Source organism: Otolemur garnettii, unplaced genomic scaffold, assembly GCF_000181295.1.
Source record: "Otolemur garnettii isolate 467f Iridium unplaced genomic scaffold, OtoGar3 scaffold00004, whole genome shotgun sequence".
In the NCBI taxonomy this organism is placed as follows: Eukaryota; Metazoa; Chordata; class Mammalia; order Primates; family Galagidae; genus Otolemur; species Otolemur garnettii.
The window spans coordinates 38,699,458-38,726,545 of record NW_003852399.1 but is presented as its reverse complement, the minus strand read 5'-3'; the positions used below and the strand labels follow the sequence as shown (position 1 = coordinate 38,726,545).

At 36.1% G+C, this 27,088-nt stretch overlaps 1 protein-coding gene across 5 annotated transcripts in view; it reads left to right on the top strand.

Annotated features, from left to right (window-relative positions):
- The window catches only part of WWP1 (WW domain containing E3 ubiquitin protein ligase 1), a 118,715-nt gene extending 92,104 nt beyond the window's left edge, over positions 1-26,611 (top strand). For 2 of the 5 annotated variants that reach the window (XM_023517591.1, XM_023517590.1), the window contains 11 exons: positions 1,653-1,728; positions 1,833-1,904; positions 4,313-4,401; positions 8,114-8,273; positions 10,755-10,888; positions 10,987-11,127; positions 16,217-16,337; positions 17,731-17,835; positions 20,269-20,365; positions 20,944-21,016; positions 25,734-26,422. In XM_023517591.1, coding sequence (XP_023373359.1) covers positions 1,653-1,728; positions 1,833-1,904; positions 4,313-4,401; positions 8,114-8,273; positions 10,755-10,888; positions 10,987-11,127; positions 16,217-16,337; positions 17,731-17,835; positions 20,269-20,365; positions 20,944-21,016; positions 25,734-25,833 — 1,168 coding nt within the window. In that variant the 3' untranslated portion in view covers positions 25,834-26,422. Of the gene's footprint in view, positions 1-1,652; positions 1,729-1,832; positions 1,905-4,312; positions 4,402-8,113; positions 8,274-10,754; positions 10,889-10,986; positions 11,128-16,216; positions 16,338-17,730; positions 17,836-20,268; positions 20,366-20,943; positions 21,017-25,733 lie in introns of all 5 variants that reach the window. The other 3 variants (XM_003782505.2, XM_023517594.1, XM_023517596.1) reach the window with 3 other exon arrangements.
- The last annotated feature ends 477 nt before the right edge of the window (positions 26,612-27,088 follow it).

Below are 27,088 nucleotides of genomic sequence, written 5' to 3'. Positions count from 1 at the left end.
CAAAAGTCTATCTGTAGCTCAGATGTCTCGCTTGAAATCTTGATTTGTGTAGTCACCGCTTACCTTCCAGCTCCTTCCTGGTAGCGCTTAGAAAACCTGTGCTACCTGTGATAGTCCCATGTCATTAAAGGTAACTCTGCTCTTACATGATGCTTTTGGGCCAACATTTTTGGACTTGTCCCTGACTTCTCTTTCTCTCCCATCTTGCTTGAGAATATATGTAGAATTCAGCTGCGTCTCCCCACCATCACTGCTACCGCCTTGGTCCAAGCTACCCTCGTGGCTCATGTAGGATGGTACCAGAGTCGTCCTCTTCTCTGCTCTCTACACACATTTCATGTGATATGTTAATCTTCATACAGAAAAGTGACTGATTTTTTTTTTTAATTAAAGTACAAAGTTATTCCTTTGCACAAAACCCTTCTATAGTTCCCCTCTCAGTCAGAGTAGAAAGCAGTCCTTCAGGTGGCTTTGTAAGGCCGTATGGAATCTGACCTGGTGTCCCTTCCGCCTCATCTTGGTTTCTCTCCTTTTCACTCTACTCCAGCTTCACTGGCCGCCTGGCTGGACATGGAGGATCTGAGGCTTCCATCTCTGGCTCTTGGCCCTTGTTCCCGTTGCTTGACAAGCTCCTTTCCCACACGTCTATGTGACTTATGCCCTTTCCTTCAAGTTACTGCTCAAGTGTCACTTTGTCTCTGAACCCTCCTCTTCACCTTTTTCAGAATTAATTCTTCTCCAACCACTCTGGTCCTGTGTCCTTTTAAACCCCATATTGTTTCCTTTGTGCAGAGTGGTAAGACATTTAATCCCTTCTGACGCACTACATGTGTCGTTTCCTTACTCATCTATCTCTTGTCTGTGTCCTTCTCTAGTATACAAGCTCCACTAAAACAAGCATTTTTATTTTATTAACTAATAATGAATGTTCTCAATGTCTAGAAGTGTGTCTGGTACTTGCTATGCATTTAATAAAATATTTATTGGATAAATAAATTCACTTGAACCTGATACTGTGTAACACAGAAGGACATTTCCCATCCATTCCAAAATGTTCCCTAAGATTGTGAAGATTCTTTGTATCTGTCTGTTGGGCCCCCAGTCAGTGGGCAGAGACCAGGGCCTCTCGGTGTGAGTCAAATCATACTTCGAGTCTTACATTCCTAGATGTCATTCACGTGGCCTCTTATCTCCCCGACCATCTGAACGGTGTGACCTGGATGTCACATGTCGTTCCAAGAAACTCATTTTGCTTAGCTTTTATCTCCAGCAATATTCGTTTTGATTTTGGGGTGGGTTTAAGAAGTGGTAGAATTCTCTTCTGTTTCTTCTATGTAGAAGCTCCATCTTCCTTAATTTAAGGATTATCAAACATTTTCTTTGCAATAGTCTGTATTAGATTTTAGTATTTAATTTACTGCTTTACAAAAGATGCATCTGTACATACGATGTCCCTCTTTTTGTACGGGTGTACCCTGTTGCTGTGATAACTGTTACTGCTGTTGGCCCACTAAATATACCCTTATTTCTCTCTCAGCACAAAACTTTCTTATGGTCATTTGTAGGACGCCAATATAGTCTCATATATAATGAATACTAAATATTCAACTTTATTATGAATTAATATATCGTTTATTTTTGTTTTTCTTTAGAACTAAAGGTGGGCCACAAATTGCTTATGAGCGCAGCTTTAGGTGGAAACTTGCTCACTTCCGTTATTTGTGCCAGGTACTACAGTGGTAAATAAATCTTATGTTTATAATCATTTAGTCTTACTTTTATACAATACATGTACTACAGCTTACATGATGTGATATTATTTTTGTTTTTAGTCTAATGCACTACCCAGTCATGTAAAGATCAATGTGTCCCGACAGACATTGTTTGAAGATTCCTTCCAACAGGTAAACATTTTATCAGAATTAAACTGTACTGTTTGTCTTATTCTATGTGATACAGCTAAAGGGATTTAGAGTTTTAGAGGGTTTAAACCACAGAGAACACAGCTGTAATGATGGCTGCTACCTACTGTGTGTTTACTTTAATCATAGTTATACTGAGCCTCACATGTATTGAGTGATGCCACTTGGCATCTTAACATTTCTCACCTCATTCATTCTCACAGCATCCTTTTGAGATGGTTCCTGTCTTACCTTCACATTATAGGTAATGGTAGTGAGATGAGAGACAGTCATTCTTTCATTAATTTAGATGTACACTTACTAAAGTGAGACTTAAGCAGCTTTTGGAACAGGTTGATTAACTTCGACTCAAACTTGGCTGAGAATTTATTACTTCAAATAAAAGTTTTGATATGCTACCAAGTTAAAATTCAATTGGTAGATACTATATTCCACTTGAGTATTCCTTTAATAATTCTAATGTTTTATTCTCACCTTTAGATTTCTGTTAAAATGTCATGTTTTCAGAGATACCAGGTCTTGCTCATCTCCCTCACAGTCACATTCTAGCCCAGGCGTCCTCAGACTACGGCCCGCAGGCCATATGCAGCCCGCCTAGGACATTTATCTGGTCCACCGGGTGTTTTTGCCACCACTGCCTGTCCTGCTTAGCAGCCGACTGGTCCTGGAGCCCACAGTCTGGCCCTCCAGTGGTCTGAGGGACAGTGAACTGGCCCCCTGTTTAAGAAGTTTGAGGACCCCTGTAAATCTAGCCAGTTAAGGCACTTTGTTCTTTTTCATGGGACTTACTGCGACCCAATATGTTACATTTTGTTTATCTCTTTTGCTAAAATGTCAGCTTCATGAGAGCGTGGACTATTTTATTTACTGCTTCCCCAGTACTTAGAGTAGTGCCTTGCACATCGCAGGTGTTCAGTAGGTATTTGGTCAGTGAATAAACAAAAATGTAATATTTCTGTCTTTTCCTGAATCATCTGCAGAATATTTAAAGATAAAAAATTTCAATGTTCTATTGTTAGTTCTTTTTTTCTGAGGAAAAATTGGACAATTTTTGTGAGATTTCTTGTTCCTGTCCAAAGTATTACAATGACAAGGCAGCCGTCTATGTGCACTCTGATATACAAATAACATTCTGAACTCCAAGCAACTTTTAAACCCTAGCTTAATTTTATTAGTGTTGGACTTTGTACAAGACAATTTAAACTATTACCAGAAGTTTTTTTAGTTTAAGTTAATAAATTCTTAGCAAAAAAGTATAAGATCAACTTGTTTCCAACTGTTTAGGTTGATTTTAGTTAAGTGTACATGTAAATTCATGGTGGCCTTTATTTTACTCTTTACCCTCTCGTGGGGAGAATCATGGTCTGATGGATGGGCAGCACTGAGCCCGTGACAGTGTCTGAGAGGCCTGCCCAGAAGCTGTGCCTTAAACCAAACTGTTAGTTTCGGGTGCGGTTCTGACATATGTAGTAGAAGTGATTAATTTCTGTCCCAAAGTGAAGACTGTTTACTAGTAATCATGATGTAAGCTATTAAGGATTATGAAAATTTGCTCTAGGTATTGAGTAAGCTATCCTGTTCTTTGTATGAATTCATCATCAAGTAATTGTTCTAGACGAGTTCTGTTCCTAGAATGGAATGTGTGGGATAAGCAGGATGCAGAACAAGGTTTCTCCTCTCAGTGAGTCTAGTCAGAAAAAGTTATGTCACCTGTTGAAAGATTTTGGTAGAGTTTGGGGAGAGGTAAACTTTCTGTGTCATACTCTTACTTTCTAGCCACTAACCCTGAGTAGAATTCCCATATAATATTAGAGGAAGGGAAAGAGAATACACTTAAACCCTTAACGATGTGGGACTAGGGATGCTGATCCCCTGCACAGTTGGATATGTAACTTTTGACTCCCCTAAGTCCTAATAACTAATAACTTTGTTATTGTCTGGGAACCTTACAAATAGCATAGTCAACACATTTTGTATATTTATTATGTACAGTATCCTTACAATAAAGTAAGCTAGAGAAAAGAAAATGTCATTAAGAAAATCATAAGGAAGAGAAAATATACTTACTGTTCATTAAGTGACAGTGGATCATGATAAAGATCTTGCTGTCTTCGCGGGTGGCAGAAGAAGATCTACATATAAATGGACCTGTGCTATTTAAACCCATGTGGTTCAGGGATCAACCATATGTGGAAGTCAAAAAAAGATTAATTATAGATTGATGTGTATGGAGAATAAGTCAAGTGATCTCTTGAGTTAAAGGTATTGTTGTATGAGATAAAGCAATCTGTAATTTAAAAAAATACAGATTAAATTTGAAGTGAATAGTTTTAGAAGAAAGTTGTATTACATATGAGTGTTTAAATATTTATAATTTTGTTTTTAATTAGATTATGGCATTAAAACCCTATGACTTGAGGAGACGATTATATGTAATATTTAGAGGAGAAGAAGGACTTGATTATGGTGGCCTAGCAAGGTAAAATAGAAAATACATAACTACTTTGAAATAAACATATGTCATTGTATACAGGGAAATAGTCTTGAAAAGATAAGTGAATATGTTGGATTATATTTTATAACAAAAATCAAAATATTTGCACAATTCTAAAGGTAATTATTACTGGTCTTGATTATCTTTCTATACATTTTCTCTACATATAAATGTGAATTCGTATATTTGTGTAATATAGTACATATTTGCTGTTTCTATTTTCAAGAGAATTAATCATACAGTGTATAAAACCTAGGAAGCTAATTTTGTTTTATATAGTATGGTTTTTTTATATCATTATACATAGAGAGCTAATACTCTTAAGTTTTAAAATGTCTGTGTCATATTCCATTGTATGAATATATCATAGAGAATAGATCAACATGCAAAAAAAATTTCTTATTTTTTGCTATTATAACATCATGTTTATTTTGCCTATATTTTCAATCTGAGTATCTTTGAGAATAGAATTTTCTACATTCACTAAATATATTAACAGTAGACACTTGTGAAGCAATGTGAGTGGAAAATCCTTTTGTTTTTAATTTTTTGGCATAATTGTTCTGCCCAAACCTAATTTGGCCATAGTTTATTTTTGAGTAAAGCACTTTGGTTAAATCTTTTTTTAAAAAGTCAGACTTTTGCTTCTGATGCAGTGGCTCATGCCTGTAATCTTAGCACTTTGGGAGGCTGAGGCAAGTGGATTGCGTAAGCTCATGAATTTGAGACCAACCTGAGCCAGAGTGAGATCCCTTCTCTTAAAAGAGCCAGGCATTGTAGCAGGTGCCTATAGTCGCAGCTACTTGTGAGGCTGAGACAAGGGGATCACTTGAGCCCGAGAGTTTGAGGTTGCTGTGAGCTATGATATCATGGCACTCTACTGAGGGTGACAAAAAAATAAATAAAAAGCCAAACTTTTCATAGAAACAACGCTTTTTGAACTCATATTTCACAGGTGTACAGAATTACAAAATCACAATTTTAATACAACTGGCAAAAAGTGATGTAGGATCAAGCACAAGTGGTGTGAACAGATAAATGATAATATATGTGGGATTATCAGAGTTTTGTTTATATTAGCATATTTCCTCATCCACAATATTATTAAGCTCTTTCAGAAAAGAAACACTACCACAATAAATGTTCATGCCACATCTATTATGAATTTATTTCAGTTTCTGAAATGTTCAGACATTAAGAAGAAAGGTACAGCTTACAAATGAGGAAATATGGTAGTATTTTTACAGTATCTGTCTTTACAGCCTTTACATTCTCGTCTGAACTCTTATTTACATTAACTGTTTGGGTCTAATCTTATATTTTGAGGTTTTTAATACATATGTATTCCTAAATTCTTTATTTGATTCATGTATTGGTGGGCTAGATTCATCATCAGATGGTTTATTCAGGAATTTACAGGGGTAATATATTTCTATAGTCTTTACATGCTTGGGAATGTTTACTATTGTATATGAACCACAGCTTCACTAGGTATAAATATCTTGGAGTTCAGTTATTTCTCCAATACTCTGTAAATGCAGCTTCACTGTTTTCTAGGGTTGAATATCAGTACTGTGAAGTATGAGGCCAGCCCCTTGTAGGAAACGTTTTTCTCTGGGTACCCACACAGTCCTTTTTCTTGAAGTTCATTAATTTCATTGTTGATTGTTTTATATCTTTTTTTAGGAACATATTAAGATCTTCCTTAATTTCAGGGAAATTTTCTTCTATTATGTCTTTGAATATTTTTTCTGTTCCATTTGTTCCATTTTTCTTCAGGAACATCAATCATGGGTATGTGGAATCTCCTTTGTCGGTCTTACATGTTTGTCATCTTTTCTCTGATCATTTTTATCCGTGTGCTTTTCCATTTTGTTTTGATTTTTCTCAAGCCTATCCTCATGTTACTATTTGCAGTACTGCCCTACATTTTGCTGCTTCTGATGTGGTTTTTCCTTCATTAGTGGTTTTACTGTTTTCTTCATTTTCTTCTCTAGGCTCTGCTAGTTCTTCTGTTGTCTTGTAATTTTTTCACCCTCGTGTCTTTTCAATTTATTTGAGTATGGAGAAGAATATGTTGAAAGTTAATTCTTTTGCCTCTTGCTAGTTAGAAATTTTTCTATCTTTTCTGCTAGGATGAGGGTAAAGGTGAAGTGCCATGTTATAGCCATTCTTCTTTTGATGATTTGATTCTCTCTGGGCTGCTATTTACTAAAAGTGATCTGAACCATCTGAAGATTTTGTTCCTAGTTTTTGTAACATTCTCACTAGATCTGCTTAGTCCTTTTCCCAAGGGGCATGTCTGTCTTCAGCCTTATCAAAGAGAGAAATCACTTGGTTCATGACTTTGCTGGGACTCGTACTTAACTGTATAATTTGGTTTTTATCATTCCTTGGTTGTTGAGAGATTGCTTTTTCTATTCTTCAGCCAGTTTCAAGAATTGTATTTTGATAGCTTTAGAAAATAATTTGCAAATAGGCTGTCAGGATAGATCTAGCTTGCATGAAGGGCCTCACTTGTGATTTTACATTTTTTAAATTATTTGATAACATTCAGAATCAGTAGATTATGCTTAAGAATCAAGATTTCTGATTTCTCTTTAAAACACTAGACCCACATTCTCACTTCTTTCAGGTTAGTAGTTGACTGAAATCAGAGTAGCTTATTTGCCCTTCTGGGTAGAATGCATTCTGTTTTATGGCAGTGCCCACTACTGCCCAGTCATCAAAGGACTGTGATAATTCTGCTTCCTTAAAGCCAATAATTTTAGCAGGGGTATAATGAGAAATATAAGATTGTGGCTGAGCAGAGAATGTGAGCCCCATCTAGAAATAGAGAAAGAAGCCCCTGTACTCACTAACCACTGTGAGCATTTAAGTTTAGAACCTTGCTTTAATAGAAATTGCTGTTAAAAAAGAATCTTTTGCAAATTCAATTTATTTTATAGTATCTTTTATCTAGTTGGATTTCATATATTAAACTTTTTTAAAATGAGCCAAAATAAGTGGTTAAAAGATTGCTTATCACATTTAAACATTTTACCCTTGTAACTTTAGTTTCTTTTTTAATGTGGCGAGAGTAAAATTAAAACCATTTCATAGCAGCATTGCTGTGTATCTCAGTATTACCAGTAGATACCTATTTATATAGATCCTGGAGTACCTATGAAAGTTAAGGATATATTAAAAAAAAATTTAAGGATATAAAAAATACATAAAGACATGACTTTGGCCTTTGGTGAGCTTACAGTCTGGTCAGTGGGGCAGTTCATGTGCATAAACATGGATAATGTTGTGATGTTGTGACCATAAAGTTTTCAGTGACTAATACACATACACCAAAAATTGCTTCAAAAGATTTTTAGTGTGGGTTTAAACTGGACCAAAAAAAAGTGGGATCTCCATAAGTTGAGTTTGAAGTTGAGGAGATATACTCTAAGCAAAATTAGAGTGTAGAGATACATGTAGCATGTTACATATGAGTAACAGTTGGCTTGTACTTTGGCAACACAGGAACTAGCAGCTAACTAGAGCCAGCTCATAGAATGATTTAAATGGAGGGCTGAGGAATTGGGCAGTGGAATTTAAAGGCTTTTGAACAGAGGTACAATGTATATATGGGTATATTTAAGATCTGTTTTTAAAATTACATATATGTATGAATGTTAAAAAATAATTCTAACTTATTTTCTTACAGAGAATGGTTTTTCTTGCTTTCACATGAAGTTTTGAATCCAATGTATTGCTTATTTGAGTATGCAGGCAAGAACAACTATTGTTTGCAAATAAATCCAGCATCAACCATTAATCCAGACCACCTTTCATACTTCTGTTTTATTGGTCGCTTCATTGCTATGGTGAGTTCTTTAAATTATTTATTTAAACATCACTTTTTTTCAAAAGTATTATAGAGGACTTATTTTGTTACCAAGGAAGTTTTCATAGGGAGTATCAAAATATAGTTAATTTTTTGTATGAAATCCAAGATTATGAATACGACTATTATTTACATAGCCACTTAGTTTTTTAAAAGTCCTTTCATTTTATAAATTAAAGCCTTATTATAGTATGACTACTTTTCTATAAAAGGAAAATTTGAAGTAGCTAATAATTACATTTGATTAATGTTTTTGGAATTTTTAGAGCTTTGCAGAGCCCTTGTGAAACTACAGTCTTTAGAGAAATGTTTGTATTCTTATATTTGCACTTTATTATTCGTTCATTTTTTGAGCGCCAACTATAATGCCAGGCATTATTCTAGGCACTGAAGATGAAAAGAAGACATAGTTGTCCCTGCTCTCAGGGATCAACATCTGTTAGGCAGAAACAAAACGTATGTGCTGAGGGAAAGAAAGTATTGCTTTTTTCTCTAGTATTGTTGGAGGAGGTCTTGTGGATGGATGGAAGGGACATGAACGAAATATAAAGAAAGCAAGAAGTTGAGTTCTGCAGGTATCTTAGAAAAGGACATACTAGGAATAGGGAACAGCAAACCAAAGGCTCCAAGGTGTAAGTGCATTCTTGGAGCATACGCATGAGATGGAGTGTAATGGGAGATGAGACTGAGAGACATACTGTATTGGAAAGCTCAGGACATTCACATACGCATTTTGAATAGGTGCTCCAGACTCCCAGCATACAAAAAGAGCTAATATTTCAGTTGTCATGATTTATGCCATTTACTAACTGAATGCTTTTGTGTATTTAATAAAAGGAATATGGGAGCAATGACTTTGAGTAGGAGTGAGAGGAAGAGACTTATTTCATGCATGTGTAAATGACTGAGTTTATCTGTAATAAGAGTATATGGATTCAGATGCGAGAACACATGGAAGTTCTCCTGTGATTGCTTCTGCTTCCTCAGTGAAATAGGAAGTAATATCATTAGCTCAGAGTAAGCAGTGGGGGAAAAGGAAGTATTCGAGCGAAGATGAGTAGGAATGAAATAAGGCACGTAGGAGAGTGAATGCAGCAGGGGAGTATAATTATAGGAAATACAGCAGCAAATAGGACTTTTGGTCATGAACCAGTCAGTCTGGTTGTCTATGCATTTCTAGCATGTTCCGCTGCCCGGGTTCAGGCACTGAGTACGCTAACAGTTGAATTTAGTCAGGCTTGGGTTATTGCCAGAAATACATCTGGGAAGGCAGGGTTTGAAGGTGAGATAGATAAGGGAATTATTTTAACGATTGATGATGGAATCCAAACTGAGTGAGGGGAGAAATAATTTCACGAGGGTGCTGAGGAACACTGTTAAGGTAGTAGGTTCAGTGGATTTCTTAGATCCCTCGAATTGCTGGGAGTCTGAGACTTCCTGTGTTGGCTGTTATGAATAGGAATGTAGTACAACAGAATTAGTCTTGAAAATTTCTCACTAAGTGAGAAAGAAATGCAAGTGGGACCATTCAGATGTACAGGGCCTTTTTTCATTTCTTCATCTAGTTAGTGGCAAGACCAGGCATGGTGGCTCCTGCCTATAATCCTAGCACTCTGGGAGGCCAAGGCAAGAGGATCCCTTGAGATCAGGAGTTTAGGATCAGCCTGAGCAAGAGCAAAATCCCCATCTCTACTAAAAATGAAAAAATTAGCTAGGCACTGTGGTGGGTGCCTGTAGTGGCAGCTACACAGGAGGCTAAGGCAGGAGGATTGCTTGAACCCAGGAGTTTGAGGTTGCTGTGAGCTAGGCTGATGCCATAGCACTTTAGCCTGGGGCAGCTGTCTCTAGAAATACAATTTTTTTTTTTTTTAGAAAGAGTGAGGCAAAAGGTTGATAATAGAGGTCCTTTACCAGCCTGTTTATGCTTTTTGATAGTATCTTATATGGTTAAGTATTTGACCTCCACAAAATAGATCTTGTTTTTTGTCTTTCATGCTTAGCATTTTATATATTATTTTATATATTTATTTATTTATTTGTTTGCTTTGAGATAGAGTCTTACTATGTTGTTCTCAGTAAAGTGCTGTGGCATCACAGCTCACAGCAACCTCAAATTCTTGGGCTTAAACAAGTCTCTTGCCTCAGCATCCCAAGTAGCTGGGACTTACAGGCGCCTGCCACAACGCCCACGTATTTTTTTGGTTGCAGTTGTCGTTGTTTAGTAGGCCCGGGCCAGGTTTGAACCCGCCAGCTTTGGTGTCTGTGGCTGGCACTCTATTCACTGAGCTACGGGCGCCAAGCCATAGCTCGTAATATTTTAGATTCCATGATTTAAGGTGTGTGCTTGCTGAGTGCTTTCTTTGGCACTTAAAACCTTGTAGTTTCTCTGTTGTTATTGTTGTCTACATAAGAAATAGTATTTTGTAAATTTTAAATAAAATTTTTTTGTTTTTCTTGACAGGCGCTATTTCATGGAAAGTTTATCGATACTGGTTTCTCTTTACCATTCTATAAGCGAATGCTAAGTAAAAAACTTACTATTAAGGATTTGGAATCTATTGACACTGAATTTTATAACTCCCTTATCTGGATAAGGTTTGAGATTTATTTTTTCAATGAGGCATTTTCTTGTAACCCGTTTATACATTTTGTTAATTAGGGTATGTAATACTCATGTATTTTATTTCATCCAGAGACAACAACATTGAAGAGTGTGGCTTAGAAATGTACTTTTCTGTTGACATGGAGATTTTGGGAAAAGTTACTTCACATGATCTCAAGCTGGGAGGTTCCAATATCTTGGTGACTGAGGAAAACAAAGATGAATACATTGGGTAAGGTGATTTGTTTTATTATTGAGCTTATTTTTCAGAACTTCTAGAACATGTCAGAACTAAATCATCTATCTTCACCCTTAATTTTATCCCTTTTCCTCTCCTCTCAGAAGCTTTTTTTCAACAGTACCAATGTTCTTGAAATAAGAGATGGCCTTCCCTTCCACACTGGCATTTGATGTAACTATTAGGCCTTTGCTCAGATCAAAAATAGAAAACACACTGTAAAGAGCTTTGCACAGCATATACAGCCCTTCATTTTTAGTTCTATTATTTGGTAAAAGCAAAACCAAGTCTGGAACTGAGGCTTGGACCATCAGTCTAGGCCATTTGTCAGTCTGTCGTTTTTCCCATTGTAATTTATGCTTTCAGGAGTGCTCTGCACAGTCTCTGTTTTGAAATTCTGGTGTTCGCTTGATTCCATGATCCCTTATCATCAGATTTTCTCCATTTTCTCTTTTTTACTGATGATTCTTTAAATCTGCGTGTTCTAAATAAGGCTGTTTTTCCAAAGTTCTTTGTTCATCCTGTTTCTTTGAGTGTTCTGCTACCATAGCTTCAAATTTCTATTAAGTAATATCTGAACTTTAGAAATAATATCCATTTGCCTGGCAGGTAAGTTCAAACTTTTTCTGGAAAGAAACCAGAAGTAAATTTTTTAGGCTGTGAGCACATACAGTCCTATTGCAACTCCTCAGCCCTGTGTTGCAGTGTGTGAGCAGATGAGTGTGATTATTCTCCACCAGACCTTTCTGGGACACTGAAATTTGATTTCGCATAAATTTCGTATCCCAAAATATTCTTTTAATATTTTTTGACCATTTTTTAAAAATGTAAAGAGTAGTCTTAGCTCACATGTGTAGAAGAAAAACAGATGGTTGGCCACGTGGGGCTCAGTGACCACATTCTAGTGACTTATCTTGAATTTAGCATGCCCCAAATCAAATGTTTCATTTTTTTCTATCAGCTCTTGACCTCTTCTATTAGTGGGATTATTGTTTTCAGGCTCTTTTAGATTTGAGTTTTAGCTGTCTTTGTCTTCTTCCTTCAGGTCAGTAGAGATAGATCTAAATCATATTCTAATAGCTAGATAAATTATGCTATATCTATTTCATATTATTCAGCCATTTCTGCTCATAGGGGTCATTTAGGCGTGTCCAGTTTGAGCCCTACATACAAGACAAAAGAAAACCTCATTAGGTCTGAATCCATACATCCCTGCTACTTATCTTTGTGGGATATAGTTATGAAAAGTGAACTTATTAGATCAAAAAGTATTTAGTAATGCTGTGTTGCTTTCCAAAAATCTCATAGTAATTCTTTCTTTCTTAATTAACTTGTAAATTGCTGTGGCCTTTCAGTTTCACACCTTAGTGTCTCTGCTTATTACGTGAAATGCAGCCACCTTAGCATGACATTCGAGGCCTCTTCCTAGTTTTCTGCTAAACCAGTTATCTCCGAGTGAGAGAAATTACCAGTAACTGATTTTCTTTGCATATCTTTGTACTCTCTGAAGTATTTTTGTTTTGCTTTGTTATTCCCTGAGCATTTATTGCTTATCAGGATAAAACTGAAAAGCTTTTTATATTTTGAAGAAAATACAAAGCTAGTGCGTATAACACTTTTATGTTTGTTAAGCCTTCCACTGTCTAAAAATAATTATTAAATATTACAATTTAAGCATTTAAGGAACTGCTCTTAGTGATTTCACATGTCTAAAAGCAGTTTAAATAAAATTTTATCATGTCAGGCTTATTTGTCTTTTCTTTGCTACTTTGAACTTTATATTTTGTTAGCGTAATCACTATTTCAAAAATTTAATCTGTATAGTGCTTACTGTGTAAGTATTGGTATCCAGTCCTGAAGACAATTTTTGGAGGATTTTATTTCTTTTCTTTTCTTTTCTTTTTTTTTTTTTTTTGAGACAGAGCCTCAAGCTGTCCCCCTGGGTAGAGTGATGTGGCATCACAGCTCACAGCAATCTCCAACTCCTGGGCTCCAGCAAGTCTCCTGCCTCAGCCTCCCAAGTAGCTGGGACCACAGGCGCTGGCCACAATGCCCGGCTATATTTTGGTTACAGCCGTCATTGTTATTTGGTGGGCCTGGGGTAGATTCAAACCTGCCACCTTAGGTGTATGTGGCTGGTGCCTTAGCCACTTGAGCCACAGGCCCCGAGCTGAGGATTTTGTTTCAATCTTATACAGTAACAAACTGTAATCTTGTTTTTATGTTTTGCTCTTGACATTGTGATAATACTCTTTTACTTGTGATACCTTTAGTACAAAAAATAGAACCTACATGATCTGAATAGATGAAGTGTATCTGAAGTTCTGTTGGAATCCTGAGTGGGAAGAGAGCTATTGTTTCTGCTAAGAGGAGCTGGGAAACATTGTGTATAAGTTAGGTCTTAAAAGGCACACGAGAACTTGCCTGTTAGAAGGACAGCTTTTTGGGAGCAAGAAAAGAGCAAGAGCAGAAGAATTGAGATATTAAAGGGATTAGTTTCTCCAGGGAATTTACAGGTATATTGCTACGGGAACGGTAGACAATGGTGAGAAATAGTGACTAAACCGGAGCCTACAGTGTTAGCCAGGTTCTGCCATTGCTTTAAATTGTGAAAAATCAGCAAAACAGACCAAGATGGGATGGTCAGAATTGTCTTTGGAAAGATCATGCTGGCATCTGGGTGGAGGATGACTTGGGAGTGACAGTGAGAGAGGGAGTGATGAGAGACCAGAAAACTAATTAAGATTATTTCAATAATTTAGTAGTGCGGTATTGTAGGCCTCAAATGGCAGATGCAGTATAGATAAAAATGAGTGAATAGATTTTTTTGGATATCGGAGGAATAGAAATGTTCTAGTTCAGTGATTAATTGTTACATGTAGTGAGGGAAATGAAATATAGGCAGTTCCCAAGTTACAAATATCTGACTTATATACAACTCGCATTTACAAATAGAGGCTATTATAGTAAGTCTGTGAATTACAAACGTCTGACTGACGTATGACTCACATTTATGAATGGAGGCTATTACAGGTGATAGGTAAACGTATCTGTTCCAGCTTACATACACATTCAAGTTAAGGACAGACTTAGAGAACCTATCTTATTTGTAACTCAGGGACTGCCTGTATATTTAATGGTTGAGGTCTCTGTAGATGGGTTGGCATTTAAATTTGTTAGCAGAATATCCGAGGAGAGATGACCTGGAAGTATCTTGATTTCAGGAGGGAAGCAGGAATTTAGGAATTTGAGAATTACTGGATTTCTGTGACAGCTGAAACTTCGGTAGTTGAAAAGATCATCTGTAGAGAGTGAACAGCTAGAAGAGAAAAGGAGGCACAAAGCTAAGTAACACCAACATTTGTGGAATAGCAACCAGATGGAGAGGAAAGAGGTGCTGACGCTGAGTCAGGAAGGGCGGCGTTCCTGTGTCCAGTGAAGAGCTGCATGGGAGTCGGGGAAACCAGTGTCTAGTGTTAAGGCAGTTTATATGACATGAACACTAAAAGGAGGGCGTTGGGTTTGCTTGGCAATTAACAGTTCCTTGGTGATGTAACTATGAAAGTTTTTTATTCTGGGGGAGAAGATGTTAGAAGGCAAACCCCGTGGGGTAAAATGTGGTATAAAATGTGGATGAACAGGAGATGAGAAAGTAGCGACAGTAGGTAATAGTGTACTCTTTTAATAAGTGTGCTAAAGAGAGAATAGTTTCAGGGAGGCACTGGGTTGAAGGAAGGGTTTTTGGAAAAGAATCCGAACACCAGATCACCTGTGTGGACAAATAGGAAGGTAAAATTAAGGAAAACCTTTAGAGACCTCAAGATGAAAGGTTTGCCTTAGAAAAGCATAAGACCAGATTCTTTTAGGACACAAAAGAGGAGTTAGAAATGGGAGGAGTATGGATGAATTGGCTTTCTCTTCACCTGCCTTCTGCTGTTTTTCTAGATCCTTTCTAGATCCGTTTCCTTTCAGAACCTCTTTGCTCAGATTTTTGAGTTCGTGACAGATTTTTTCCTTAGTTCTTTTTTATCATACTTCTATTTTGGTTAGGAAATCTTCATGTTATCCAATAAACCAACATGTAAAGTGAACCTAAACCTGTGCAGCACATGGCCTGCAGACAGATCGTCATCTTGTGTTACTGAGACTGCCCCTGGCTGCCCTGGTGTGGAAGGCTTTGAATCAGAATCTTTGTGGAAAATGCTATAAGGAGAGACTTAAATGACTGGCCATTTCCTCCCTTTGTCAGCACCCAGGATTTGGAGTTATTTTCTTCATTATAAACAGGAAATAACTGATGCTAGGATTTGGCTCTGTTACTGACAAAGGAAGAACTTCACTATTTTGAAAACATCCTCCTTTTATACGGGTAGCTACCAGTATACTAGCATTGATCTCCTTATGGAGAAGTTATGTGTTAATTAAAAATACACACATAGGCTCAGCGCCTATAGCTCAACCGGCTAAGGCGCCAGCCACGTACACCTAAGGTGGTCCGTTCAAATCCCCAGCCCGGACCTGCCAAACAGGCTGCAACCAAAAAATTGGCGGGGGTTTTTGGGGGGGCCTGTGGTCCCAGCTACTTGGGAGGCGGAGGCAGGAGACTCGCTTGAGCCCAGGAGTTGGAGGTTGCTGTGAGCTGTAATGCCACGGCACTCTACCCAGGGGGACAGCTTGAGGCTCTGTCTCAAAAAAAAAAAAAAAAAAAAATACACACATACATACATAGACACATTCATATTTATGTGTTGTGTATGTGGTATAGTCTCTTAGAAAAAGAACTGGGTGCCAGCCACATGCACCAGAGCTAGCGGGTTTGAATCCAGCCAGGCCTGCCAAACAATGATGGCAGCTACAACCAAAAAATAGCTGGGAATTCAGCTACTTGGGAGGCTAAGGCCAGAGAATCACTTAAGCCCAAGAGTTTGAGGTTGCTGTGGGCTGTGATGACACTCTACCCAGTGTGACAGCTTGTGACTCTGTCTCAAAAAAAAAAAAAAAGAAATTTAGAATTTCTTGGTATTTTTAAGCCTTTTACTTCATATATAAATTACCTGTTTTTAAGCACCATCTTTATTTTCAGTTTAATGACAGAATGGCGTTTTTCTCGAGGAGTACAAGAGCAGACCAAAGCTTTCCTTGATGGTTTTAATGAAGTTGTTCCTCTTCAATGGCTACAGTACTTTGACGAAAAAGAATTGGAGGTTAGGTGTTTTATTATGCTGTTGTGGGGAATGTTAACGGGGAGGGGCTGTGTGCTTTTCTGGAACAATGTTTGTACATATTTTAAATCATGTAACTACCTTTGATCCATCCAGTTGATGTGGTGGTATTAATCCTAGCATTAGGTGAGGGTTTTGATTATGTTGTCTGATAACATCATGAGCACAAAATCATTAATCAGTGACTCCTGTTTTGTGAAGAGAGATTGCAACATTATTTATAAGGATGAGAACATTCCAAAATCTCAAGTCCTGAGTTCTTAGGAGTCTTAGCTTTATTTAGACTGTTTGAAGTGTATCAGGAATTCTCTTGTGTGTGTGTGTGTGTGTGTGTGTGTGTGAGAGACAGAGAGAGAAAGTACACAACATAAAATTTACCATTTTAACACATTGACTGCCACCCCCTCAAAAAAACAAACTTTTTCCTTGAGGCCAGGGTGTTTTATTATAAAAATAGATTAAAAACTTCAAAAACAAAATTATCCTACCTGAATTAATGAAAAGGTTCTCAGGCCGGGTGTGGTGACTCACACCTATAATTCCAGTATCCTGGGACGCCAAGGTGGGTGGATTGCCTGAGCTCACGGGTTCCAGAGCAGATGGAGCAAAGGTGAGACCCTGTCTCTACTAAAAATAGAAAAGAAAAAAAAAAACTGAGGCAAGAGGATCTCTTGACCCCAGCAGTTGAGTTGGAGGTTGCTGTGATACCCAGGCCTCAAAAAAAAGAGCTTGGTGCCTGTAGGTCAGTGGGGAGGGCACCAGCCACATACACTGGAGCTGGTGGGTTCAAACCCAGCCTGGGCCTGCCAAACAACAATGACAACTACAACCAAAAAATAGCTGGGCATTGTGGCGGGTGCCTGTAGTCTCAGCTGCTGGGGAGGCTGGGGCAAGAGAATCGCTTGAGCCCAAGAGTTTGAGGTTGCTGTGAGTTGAGATGGCACAGCACTCTACTGAGGGTGACATAGTGAGACTGTGTCTCCAAAAAAATAAAGAAAGAAAGAAAGAAAGAATAGTCAGTGTAAAGGTTGTTTTCAGTTTGAGTTCAATAAACATTGACAGTAAAGTACCAAAGAGTTATTTATGCTAAGTTGCCACAAATATTGTTAGATTTGCTTACTGTAATCATTATTTGCCCTACACATAGCTGTTCACATAATTATGCCATGCGCATAACTGCATTAGAAAATTTCAATCAAAAACAATAGTAATGAGTTGTAGTGGGATAATAATGTTGAAGAAAAAAAATCATAGTTTGCTACTTAAAGTTTTCTGTTGTTTTTTCTTAAAAAAAAAAAAAAAAGCAAATTTCAGTCATGTGATTATTCCTGTCACTAAATTTTTCTTGTGGCCTGGTTCCGTGCTCACTTCCCAGGTTATGCTGTGTGGCATGCAGGAGGTCGACTTGGCCGATTGGCAGAGAAACACTGTTTATCGACACTATACGAGAAACAGCAAGCAAATCATTTGGTTTTGGCAGGTATTTGCTTTGATCTTTTTGAAATAAATATTCAAAGAAGATATTTTCTGATGAAATGGTTTAAAATGATTAATAGTTTATTTTTTTAATTGAAATTGCTTTTGGGTATGGTTTTTAGTCTTCCAGTTACATATCTGAAGTGAATAGTGTGAATACTTATTGAGAGTATTTTCCATTGCTTCTTCAACTGTCTTTGTAATCAAGAATGGCAGAGTCCTATTTAAATAATAATTTAATGGGAATATCAAAGTAGTCTGTAGGTTTCACTTAATTGAAGTAAATAAGGAAGTATGTTTGTAATGAGAAATTGAGTACAGATACTTAAATCTCTCTGAAGGTGATAATAGACTCAGGAATTAGAGTAATTTTGGAAGAATGACTTTGTTATAGATTTATTTGTGTGTGTGTGTGTGTTTTGGCTTAGACTGTAATAGGATTGGCTCTGGAATCTTAAGTGGACCATGCTAATTTTGAAGCACATTTTATTTTAATAGATTTTTGTTTTGTGTACTTATTTGAGAATTTAAAGTCTCTAGACCAGGGATTTTCTTCATATAAATATGCTATGCTACTAATTGAGTCTCATTTAAGCAGCTTGATTACTGGATTTTTGGTTTCCTTCTGCTTGTTTCACTGCCAGCTGAAAAGTAATCGTGGGTTTTGTATTACTATAAGATTCTCCAAAAGTTGCATGTTTTCATAAAGATATGTGTCATGAGTTTATTACTTAATATTTTAAAGGATTGTGGATATTTCTAAAATTCTGTCTTAAAATATACTTCAAAATGTGTAAGATGTCACCTATCAAAGTACTTAATGCAACATTTTGGTGAACCAGCAGAGAAACGAAACAAACTAAATGTCAGGAGAAGGCTGAGTAAATAGACTACAGCACATCTGTTTTATAATTCTACACCTTGTAGTGATTCTTTTTCTTTCCCTTTTTATATGCAATTTTAAAATATTAGAGAATAATTTTTCAATATAATATTAAGGGGAAAAGGAAGATGATATGCAACATGTATATGTGATGCTATTTGGTTAAAAGGAGAATTTATGTTCTGGATAGAAGTGTGTGCTAGTATTTGAACACATCAGCTCTGAAAAGGCCGAGAAAAACTGGCTCCAAAGAGGAAGGGGGCTGAGCAGTTGGAGGGAAAGGTGGGAAAGCTGCTTTTCATGCCGTACCCTGTTTACTGTCTTCTGAATCTGTGCTGTTACCTCTTATAAATACATAAACAAACAGGAAGAATAAATCCGTTTTCAAGCTTAAAGAATCGGGATTCCATTACCCACAGTATATGGACAGGAGTCTGTCCTCTTCCCTCCTGTGCTTTACTGCCTTCATTACATGTGGCATTTCCCGACTTGCTGTTTGGATATTTATATCTACACAGCTAAGGCATTGATGCTCAGGGTTATATAAATCCAAATGAAGACTTGTGTTTTCTGAACTTGGTTTGATTTTAGGGAAAGTAGTGAGACCAGGTACTAAGCTCTATTTCTTGTGATTTGGTGAAATATAATATGTGCCACGACATAATTCTTCACTGAAACATTGTGGTCATGATTAGCACAGCATTTTTTATCTTATCCTTAACTAAAGTTTATTCCTTATTTTCAAGACACATTTCTGGACTCAGTCTGCTCCCTAAGTTCCTTGCTTTCTGTGAAACCAGTCAGATCAGTATATTATCACCTTACCTGTTTGTCTTACTTTGAAAAGAACTAGTCAATAAAACAGATAATTTTAGAGGAATGTTTTTTAGACACTAGTCAAAAAGAACACAAAGCATTGGGAAAATGGTGTTTAATAAGAGAAAATGCCACCAAGAGTGGCAAGTAGGGAGGTGTTCATCATTTGTTTAAATGAGAGGCATAGGTGACTCGGGGAAGAATAACAATGGGTCAGAACTCAGCCAGATCTGAGTATAAATGTTAGATTTGTCACTTCTTAGCAGTTTGAGAAGGACCAATTCCTGAACTTTTGTAGGTTTTCATTTTCTTCTGTGTACGGTGGGGATGCTCGTGATCACTCTGTCACAGAATTGTTGTGTAGACTAAAAGCATTTGGCGGGACCCTTAAAGGTGATAGCTGTTATGTTATAACCCACCTTCTGTATGTGTTCCTGCTATGTCCTTACACTAGTGACTTTACCTTCCTAAGCCTCTCTCATTTATTTCCTGTCTGTCAAATGTGTATAATAATAGTGACCAACCTATCATGTTATTATGAGGATTAACCGAAGTAAGATTTATAATGTACTTAGTATAGTGCCTTGGCTTAGTAAATGATAAATATTACAGCTGTATTTTATCACATTTTGAACCAGTTTCAGTGTTCAATATTAATTTAAGTGTCTGCTATTTTTTCATTATTGAAGATAATTTAGCATTTCTTTCCATTAAAGTACATTTGATTTTGTTGCACAGTTTGTGAAAGAGACAGACAATGAAGTAAGAATGCGACTGTTACAGTTTGTCACTGGAACCTGTCGTTTACCTCTGGGAGGATTTGCTGAGCTCATGGGTAAATGTAGTTTTATTACAGTTTGTTTCTTGGTTTTTTTTTTTTTTTTTTTTTTCATTATAGTTTGTTTCTTTGTTTTTGTAGATAATAAACAGACTTAAATCTAAGGATTTTTTTCATTATAGGTTTTTTTCATTATAGTTTGTTTCTTTGTTTTTAGTAGATAACAGTGGCCTTTAGACATATAACAGATTTGAATCTAAGGATTATTCTGTGTTCTCTGTTGGGCTTCTTCCAGAATAAAGAAAAGTAAATGGTTATTATCAAAGGCATTTGTAAGACAAAAATGAAAGTCTCCTCATATTGCCTAAATGGCTTTTATTTTGTTCTCTAAGGTGATTGTGAAAGGAGCAAGATTCTGCAGAAATCATTTTCTTTCCACCAATGTGATTCTTATTGCTAAATCTCTGTAGCAATCAGAATCTTATCTGGAAAGAAGCAATTTACATCGTGAATTTCTTCTTTTGTATATTTTTTGTCATGTATATGGCTATGTGACGTGTTCTGTTATTTAACTAGTTGTCAAAACCAAAAAATTTAATAGACCAGATAAATTTTGTCTTATTTTCCTGGTTTAGGAAGTAATGGGCCTCAAAAGTTTTGCATTGAAAAAGTTGGCAAAGACACCTGGTTACCAAGAAGCCATACATGGTAAGATCAAGAATCCTAAAGAGGAAGGTGAAAGCTACAGAGAATTGTTCTTTGAGTTTTTTTAAACATACAAGATTCAGTGTAACTGCTTATTCATTACTCTAGTCAGAATTTCAGAAGACTGATCAATACAACATTCTTTAGAAACTGCAGAATGATTTCTTACTATTTAATAGAAATATTTGAGAAACGTATCCATTGATTCAACAAATTTAGAGTATCCACTATGTATAAAGTAAGATTTAAGTGCTCCCTGCCTTTTATAGAGTTTGTGCTCTTTGGTGAGGTACAACTGACAACAGGTTACAAAGAATTATTTGCAAATTCTAGAAAGTCCTTTGAAGGGAAATAACAAAGTGCCGTAAAGAGGACAACTGGAGAAAATCGCTCTGGATTTGAGTGCTCAGGGAGATTTCTGGGAGGGCTATGTTGGAGTTTGACAAGGGAAGAGGATTCATGAACAGAAATGCTAAAGGAAAGAAAGACCCTGAAATAATTCATTTTTCAGAGAAATAAAAAGATGATTGGTGTGACTGGAACTTGGTAAATCAGGAGATTGAAAGATGAAAAACTTTGGAAACAGAGACAGATATTAAATTATATAGAGACTTATAGGCTAATCTAATGAATTGGGATTTCAGTCTAAGGAAGTTAGACCGTTTTGAAGAGTTTTAAATAGCAAGTAATAGAATCTAAGAAAAATCCCTCTGGGAACAGTACAGAAAAGGAATTGGATGCAAGGGTGAATGCAGGAGATGAGGTAGAAAACGGTTATAGTTAATGTAGACAAAAAATGATAGCTTAGAGATAAGTGGTGGTTCTTCAGAAGGCCAAAAATTATTTTCATGCTAAGCTGTTATTTGCCTTTTTATAGTTTTGACATTTATACTTATGGTACACAAACAATGGTGGGTGAAAGGGCTGGTGGCATAGCACAAGTTCAGGCAGCAGCACCCAACTCCTACCTCTGTATTCTTCAACACCACACACTTGCAGTTTAAAGGAAAAAAAAATTGTTGAAGTTTGTTTTTTATGAAGTAGTAAAAACTATTACCTTTATTAAATTTTGATGCTTGGGTACATGTCTTTTATATCATTTGTACTACAAATGTGAAGGCTGCATGAGCACTTCTGAAAACCACATGGTGGTTTTCTAGAGGAAAAGCTCTTGGGCAGTTTGTTTGAATTAGAAGCTGAACTGTCTTTTTATTTATTTATTTTTTAAAAGAACCCTTTTTTTACTTCAAAGAATAACCAACAAACTATGTTTGTTCAGACTTGGGTATCTGGCAGACATTTTCTTGAAAAGTAACGAAGTAAGCCTGACAGTTCAAGGAAAACAACTGACATTTGTTGGCAATGATAGAAGTGGAGGTTGCAAGCAAATACTGTAATTTTGGAAAATTTGTATATATCACCATGAACTTGACAGCTTCTCAAACTTTACTGATAAGATTAGCAGAGTTATTAACAAATATGATCTCTTTTTATTACATAATTAAATGTGTCAACATTTAGAAAATCTTTATCACTTTGTGAGCCAGTGGTTTCAAATGACCAATGAACGCATAATGTTACAAAATCACACATGGTAGTGGATCCATTCAAAGTGCAGGAGACCAATGGATTTTATGTAATAAAGCACAAAATGTTCTTTGGTAAGATTTGAGCGCCTACACATGCATTATCTTTTCAGATTTGGTACAGTCTCAAAGAATAATATCCACATTTATGTGCAAAGATAATTAGAATACATCTTCATTTCTAATAACTACTTATCTGTGTGGGGCCAGATTTCATATACTTTAACCAAAACAATGTAGTGCAACAGATTAATGTATGAGCAGGTTTCAGAATCCAGATGTCTTTTATTAAGCCAGATATTAAAAAGATTTGTGAAACTACAAAACAAGATCATTCTTGCCATTATTTGGGGGGGGGGGAAGTCATTTTTTTCCTTCAAAATATGTTTATACCAAAATAGATTAATATTTTAAAAGTGTCTGTTTTAACTACTAACACAGTAAATATAAATAGATATAATTCACTTAAGCTTTTTGGCGTTCTCATATTTTTAAGAGTGAAAAGTTCCTGTGACCAAGAAAATTTAAGACCTCTGGCCTATGTTAAAGTAGATGTGACCCAGAGCAAGTGAGATTGTTGAGACAGGGGAGAGAGATAGATTTTAAATTTTGTGAAGGGAAAATAGAGATAGATTTTAAATTTTATGAAGGGAATATAGTTGTGAACTGTTGACTTTTGTTTTCTTGAATCACTGGCTAAGAGTGAAGAAAGGAAAATCTTTTGAGGAGAAATGAAATTGGCAGAGTTGTTAGAAAGCATTTATTATAGAAATGCAGCTAAGAATGCTGGACAATACTTAGGTTGCTTATTTGGATTTATTAGTTCATTTGAAATGACAACAGTCTCCTGAATGCATGCTTTTTCCTGCTAGCAACTTTCAGTTATTAAGGTACAAGGAATAAGAAAGCAGAAGATTGAGGCAGGATTTGAGTTTAGATTAGTTCAAAAGAGAGAATTCTGGAATTTAAAAGTATTTGCAATTACCTTTATAAATACAAATACAATATGATATAAAATGATGGAAGTGATTATAATTATGGACTGTGGAAAAAGAAAAAAGTGAGAGAAGGAAGAAGCATAGGACAGGATAGGATGAGGAGGAAGGGATAGGTTTCGTTTGCATTTAATTGAATACATTGGATGATGTCAAGAAGTAGGATTTTTAAATTAGAAATTTCCTTTACTGATAATGAGAAGGTCCAAGGTATGGTACCGGGGTCAGTAACGGAAGAGAGTAAAGGAAGAGATCACTAAAGGGGAGAAGGGCAAGGAGTAGAGAAGCCGTCAGATTGCACGTCATCATCCATGTGAATGAGGAGGACGGTGATCCAGGTGCCATGGCTGAAGGATGACCAAGAGGTCAGCAGATAAAAGCAACAAGTTCAGAAAGGTTACATAGCTGGACAGTCTGTGGCTCAGATAAGGAAAGCATTATTGATTGGTCATGGGGAAATGATGTGTTTCAGACTTGCAGGATTCAGTTAGAGAAGAGTTATTAAGCAGAGACTGTTCATCATGAAATAGAAATTCAACACAATGGATTGTAAAGATCTGAAATGGAGGGTGTGGTTGGTAATTCAGATTGGGGGACATACAGGTCAGTATTAGGATGAGCATTTGGAGAAAAAGAGGTAATCCAGAAAGACTTGCATTTTCAGCAATAAGTAAACAGTGATATTACTAGGGATGGAATTACTTTTGATGATACCCAGAGGAAGAGAAGGCACAGGATGCTACTGTTGTTGTCTCCAATAGTGAGGTGATTGCTTTTAGCCTTGCTGCTTTCCTCTGGCTATATGCAGTGCTATACAGCAAGCCAAAGGGTGCTGTTCCTCAGACGACATGGGAAATGTGGGGGTCAGTCTCTTCCCTTTTTCTGGCTAAGAAAGTAGAAGTAATTTGATTGGAGATAATTTAATTGGATAAGAGATGATGGGGAAATGTAAATACCAGGCTATAGTAGCTATAGAAATGATCAGGAGGGGAAATGAGAGGGTTTGGTAGATAGAATAGCAGAATTTGGCAAAGGCTATTACGTGAAAGATGTTGAACTAGAAAGGGAATAGTTGTCTATATTGAAAAATAAAAATTTTTCCTGATCTGCCTGTCAGACTACCTTGAAGTAGTTAAGTAGAGGATTATACATCATCTGCTCAATTGCTACCACTGATATATTGAACTTATTATAGAATACAAGGAGAAGCATATGGTCTGAGATCAATGCTGTTTTAATTAGCTGCCTTGTTTCAAAGGTTCTTGGATTTCAGGTTTCCTGACTCTTATATGGGGAAGTGGTGGAATGCTAGGAGCACCTGAATAATCTGAGGAAAACTTCCCCATGAGGAAATGAAAGTACAGAAAGGTTCTGACTGGCTCAGAGCTAGTTCACTCGTCACTGATAGAGTGGGGACCAATCCAGCTATTCAGTGGATTCTCACAAAATGAAATTTTATTCCACCTTTGTAAATTGAAAGACGAAATACATTGTTATTTTAAGCATTTTTCAGGTTCTCATCAGTTAATCCCAGAGGAAATGTTTGAATCTCGCAGGACTGAAAAGATCATTTTAGAAGATTATACATATAGTCAGGTTATTTGAAAAGACAAAAGTATATTTTTGTTCATTGACTTTCTAACTCAGGATGTAAGTTCCCTAAGGATAGGGACGCTAGTTTTTCATCAGAGTATCACCAGTAAAAGACTAATTCATGGATGAATGAAGAAGTGATTGAAAGAAATGAGAGAAATGGACTTTTAACCCAAGATAAGTTAGGAGGACTCATGATGCATGTAGTACAGGAATAGTATAGAAAAGAGAAAAACAATGATTTTTTAAAAAATTCTAGTCTTTATTCATATTACTATAATTATTGTTTGTAATTTCTTTTATTATGTGGGAAATGTTGAAATATTTTTAATGTATAGCTCTTAAATTTGAGTAGATTGCTCTAAGAAATTTAGATATGATTATATATTAAGTAGTAAACTGTTTAGAATTCTGCCATGATTTTTACATATATATACATGTATCCATTCAGCTTTTTAATGTGCTTCTAAAAATAATTGTACTAGAAAACTTTTCTGAGTTTCTTGTAACGAAACCATCTGATTGTGTTTTTTTGTTTTTGTTCAGTTTTAATCGCTTGGATCTACCACCATATAAGAGTTATGAACAACTAAAGGAAAAACTTCTTTTTGCGATAGAAGAGACAGAGGGATTTGGACAAGAATGAACATGTGGCTTCTTATTTTGGAGGAGCTCTTGCATTTAAATACCCAACCAAGAAAAATTGCACAGATAGTGTATATAAGCTGTTCATTCTGTACAGTGAATTTTCTGAACCTCTCAAAGTATAAATGTTTTTCGTTCTTCCACAGAAATATGCAAAACAATTCATCCTTTTCTACTTTATTTATTGTTCCCTTGAAATGACTGACCAGGAAAAAGATCATCCTTAAATTTTGAAGCAAGCAAGAGACTTTATTAAAAATAAGAAGTATATATCTATATAAGCATATATGATAGTGGCTCTAGTTTTATAGAGCTCCAAGTGTATTAAACATGACAGCCATTCATTCAAAGAGATCTGGATTTGCTTTACCTTGTTTGTATCATCCAGGGGAAAAAGTGCGACTTGCTCCGAGGTCTTCTCCCTTATTAACATCTCCTAAGGGGTGTTTAGCTGCATGGCTGTTCAGGAAGGTATTAAGGGCTTAGGCCAAATCTTACTTTGACTATGTTTCCCAAAAATGCTGCTGGCTTTTCTGAAGACAGGTGCTTAAACCTGTCAATCTGTTTTAAATAAATACAATAGTTAAAAAAAATTTCCCTCTTTGCTACATTAGTAATACAAAATAATGAATGAAACCATAACTTACATGAAAATCATATACTAGATGCATTTAGTTTGTTATAGAGATTGGGAAGATTTCATCGAGCAGCACAGAGGTTTGTTTACATGTTACTTTGGGATACTAGGTATTTGTGGAATTAAAAAGAATCAGGTACTTCTATACTTTTGTTTTTAAATCTGTGATGGTCTTCAAATTTAATTTATAATAAATTGATGCAGTTTGATACTTAGCAACATGTAACAGGTAATGAGAACTTTGCTGCTTTTGTGTCCAAAGATTTGGTTTTATAATACCAGATGGATTCAAGAGTTAGATAAGTGAACACTCAAAACAAGTAGGAGACTAATGATTTTCTATTGGTGTTTGAATACCTTATTCCTCTTAACTTCATGACAGTTCTATGTATCTGAATTAAATAAGTATATAAAAAATCTTTTGGCTCCCCCCTTTTTACATAGATCAAGCTACTTTTCTCCTAAGTAATACTTTTTACTTGTTTTTCATTATAAGGCATTTCATGAACTACAAAGATGTTTAACAAATTAAAATCTGGTGTGAATATGCTAATTTTAACAAACTGGGCTTCCAGTTATTACAAAAATTTAAATGTCCATTTGTATTATCCTTTCAATA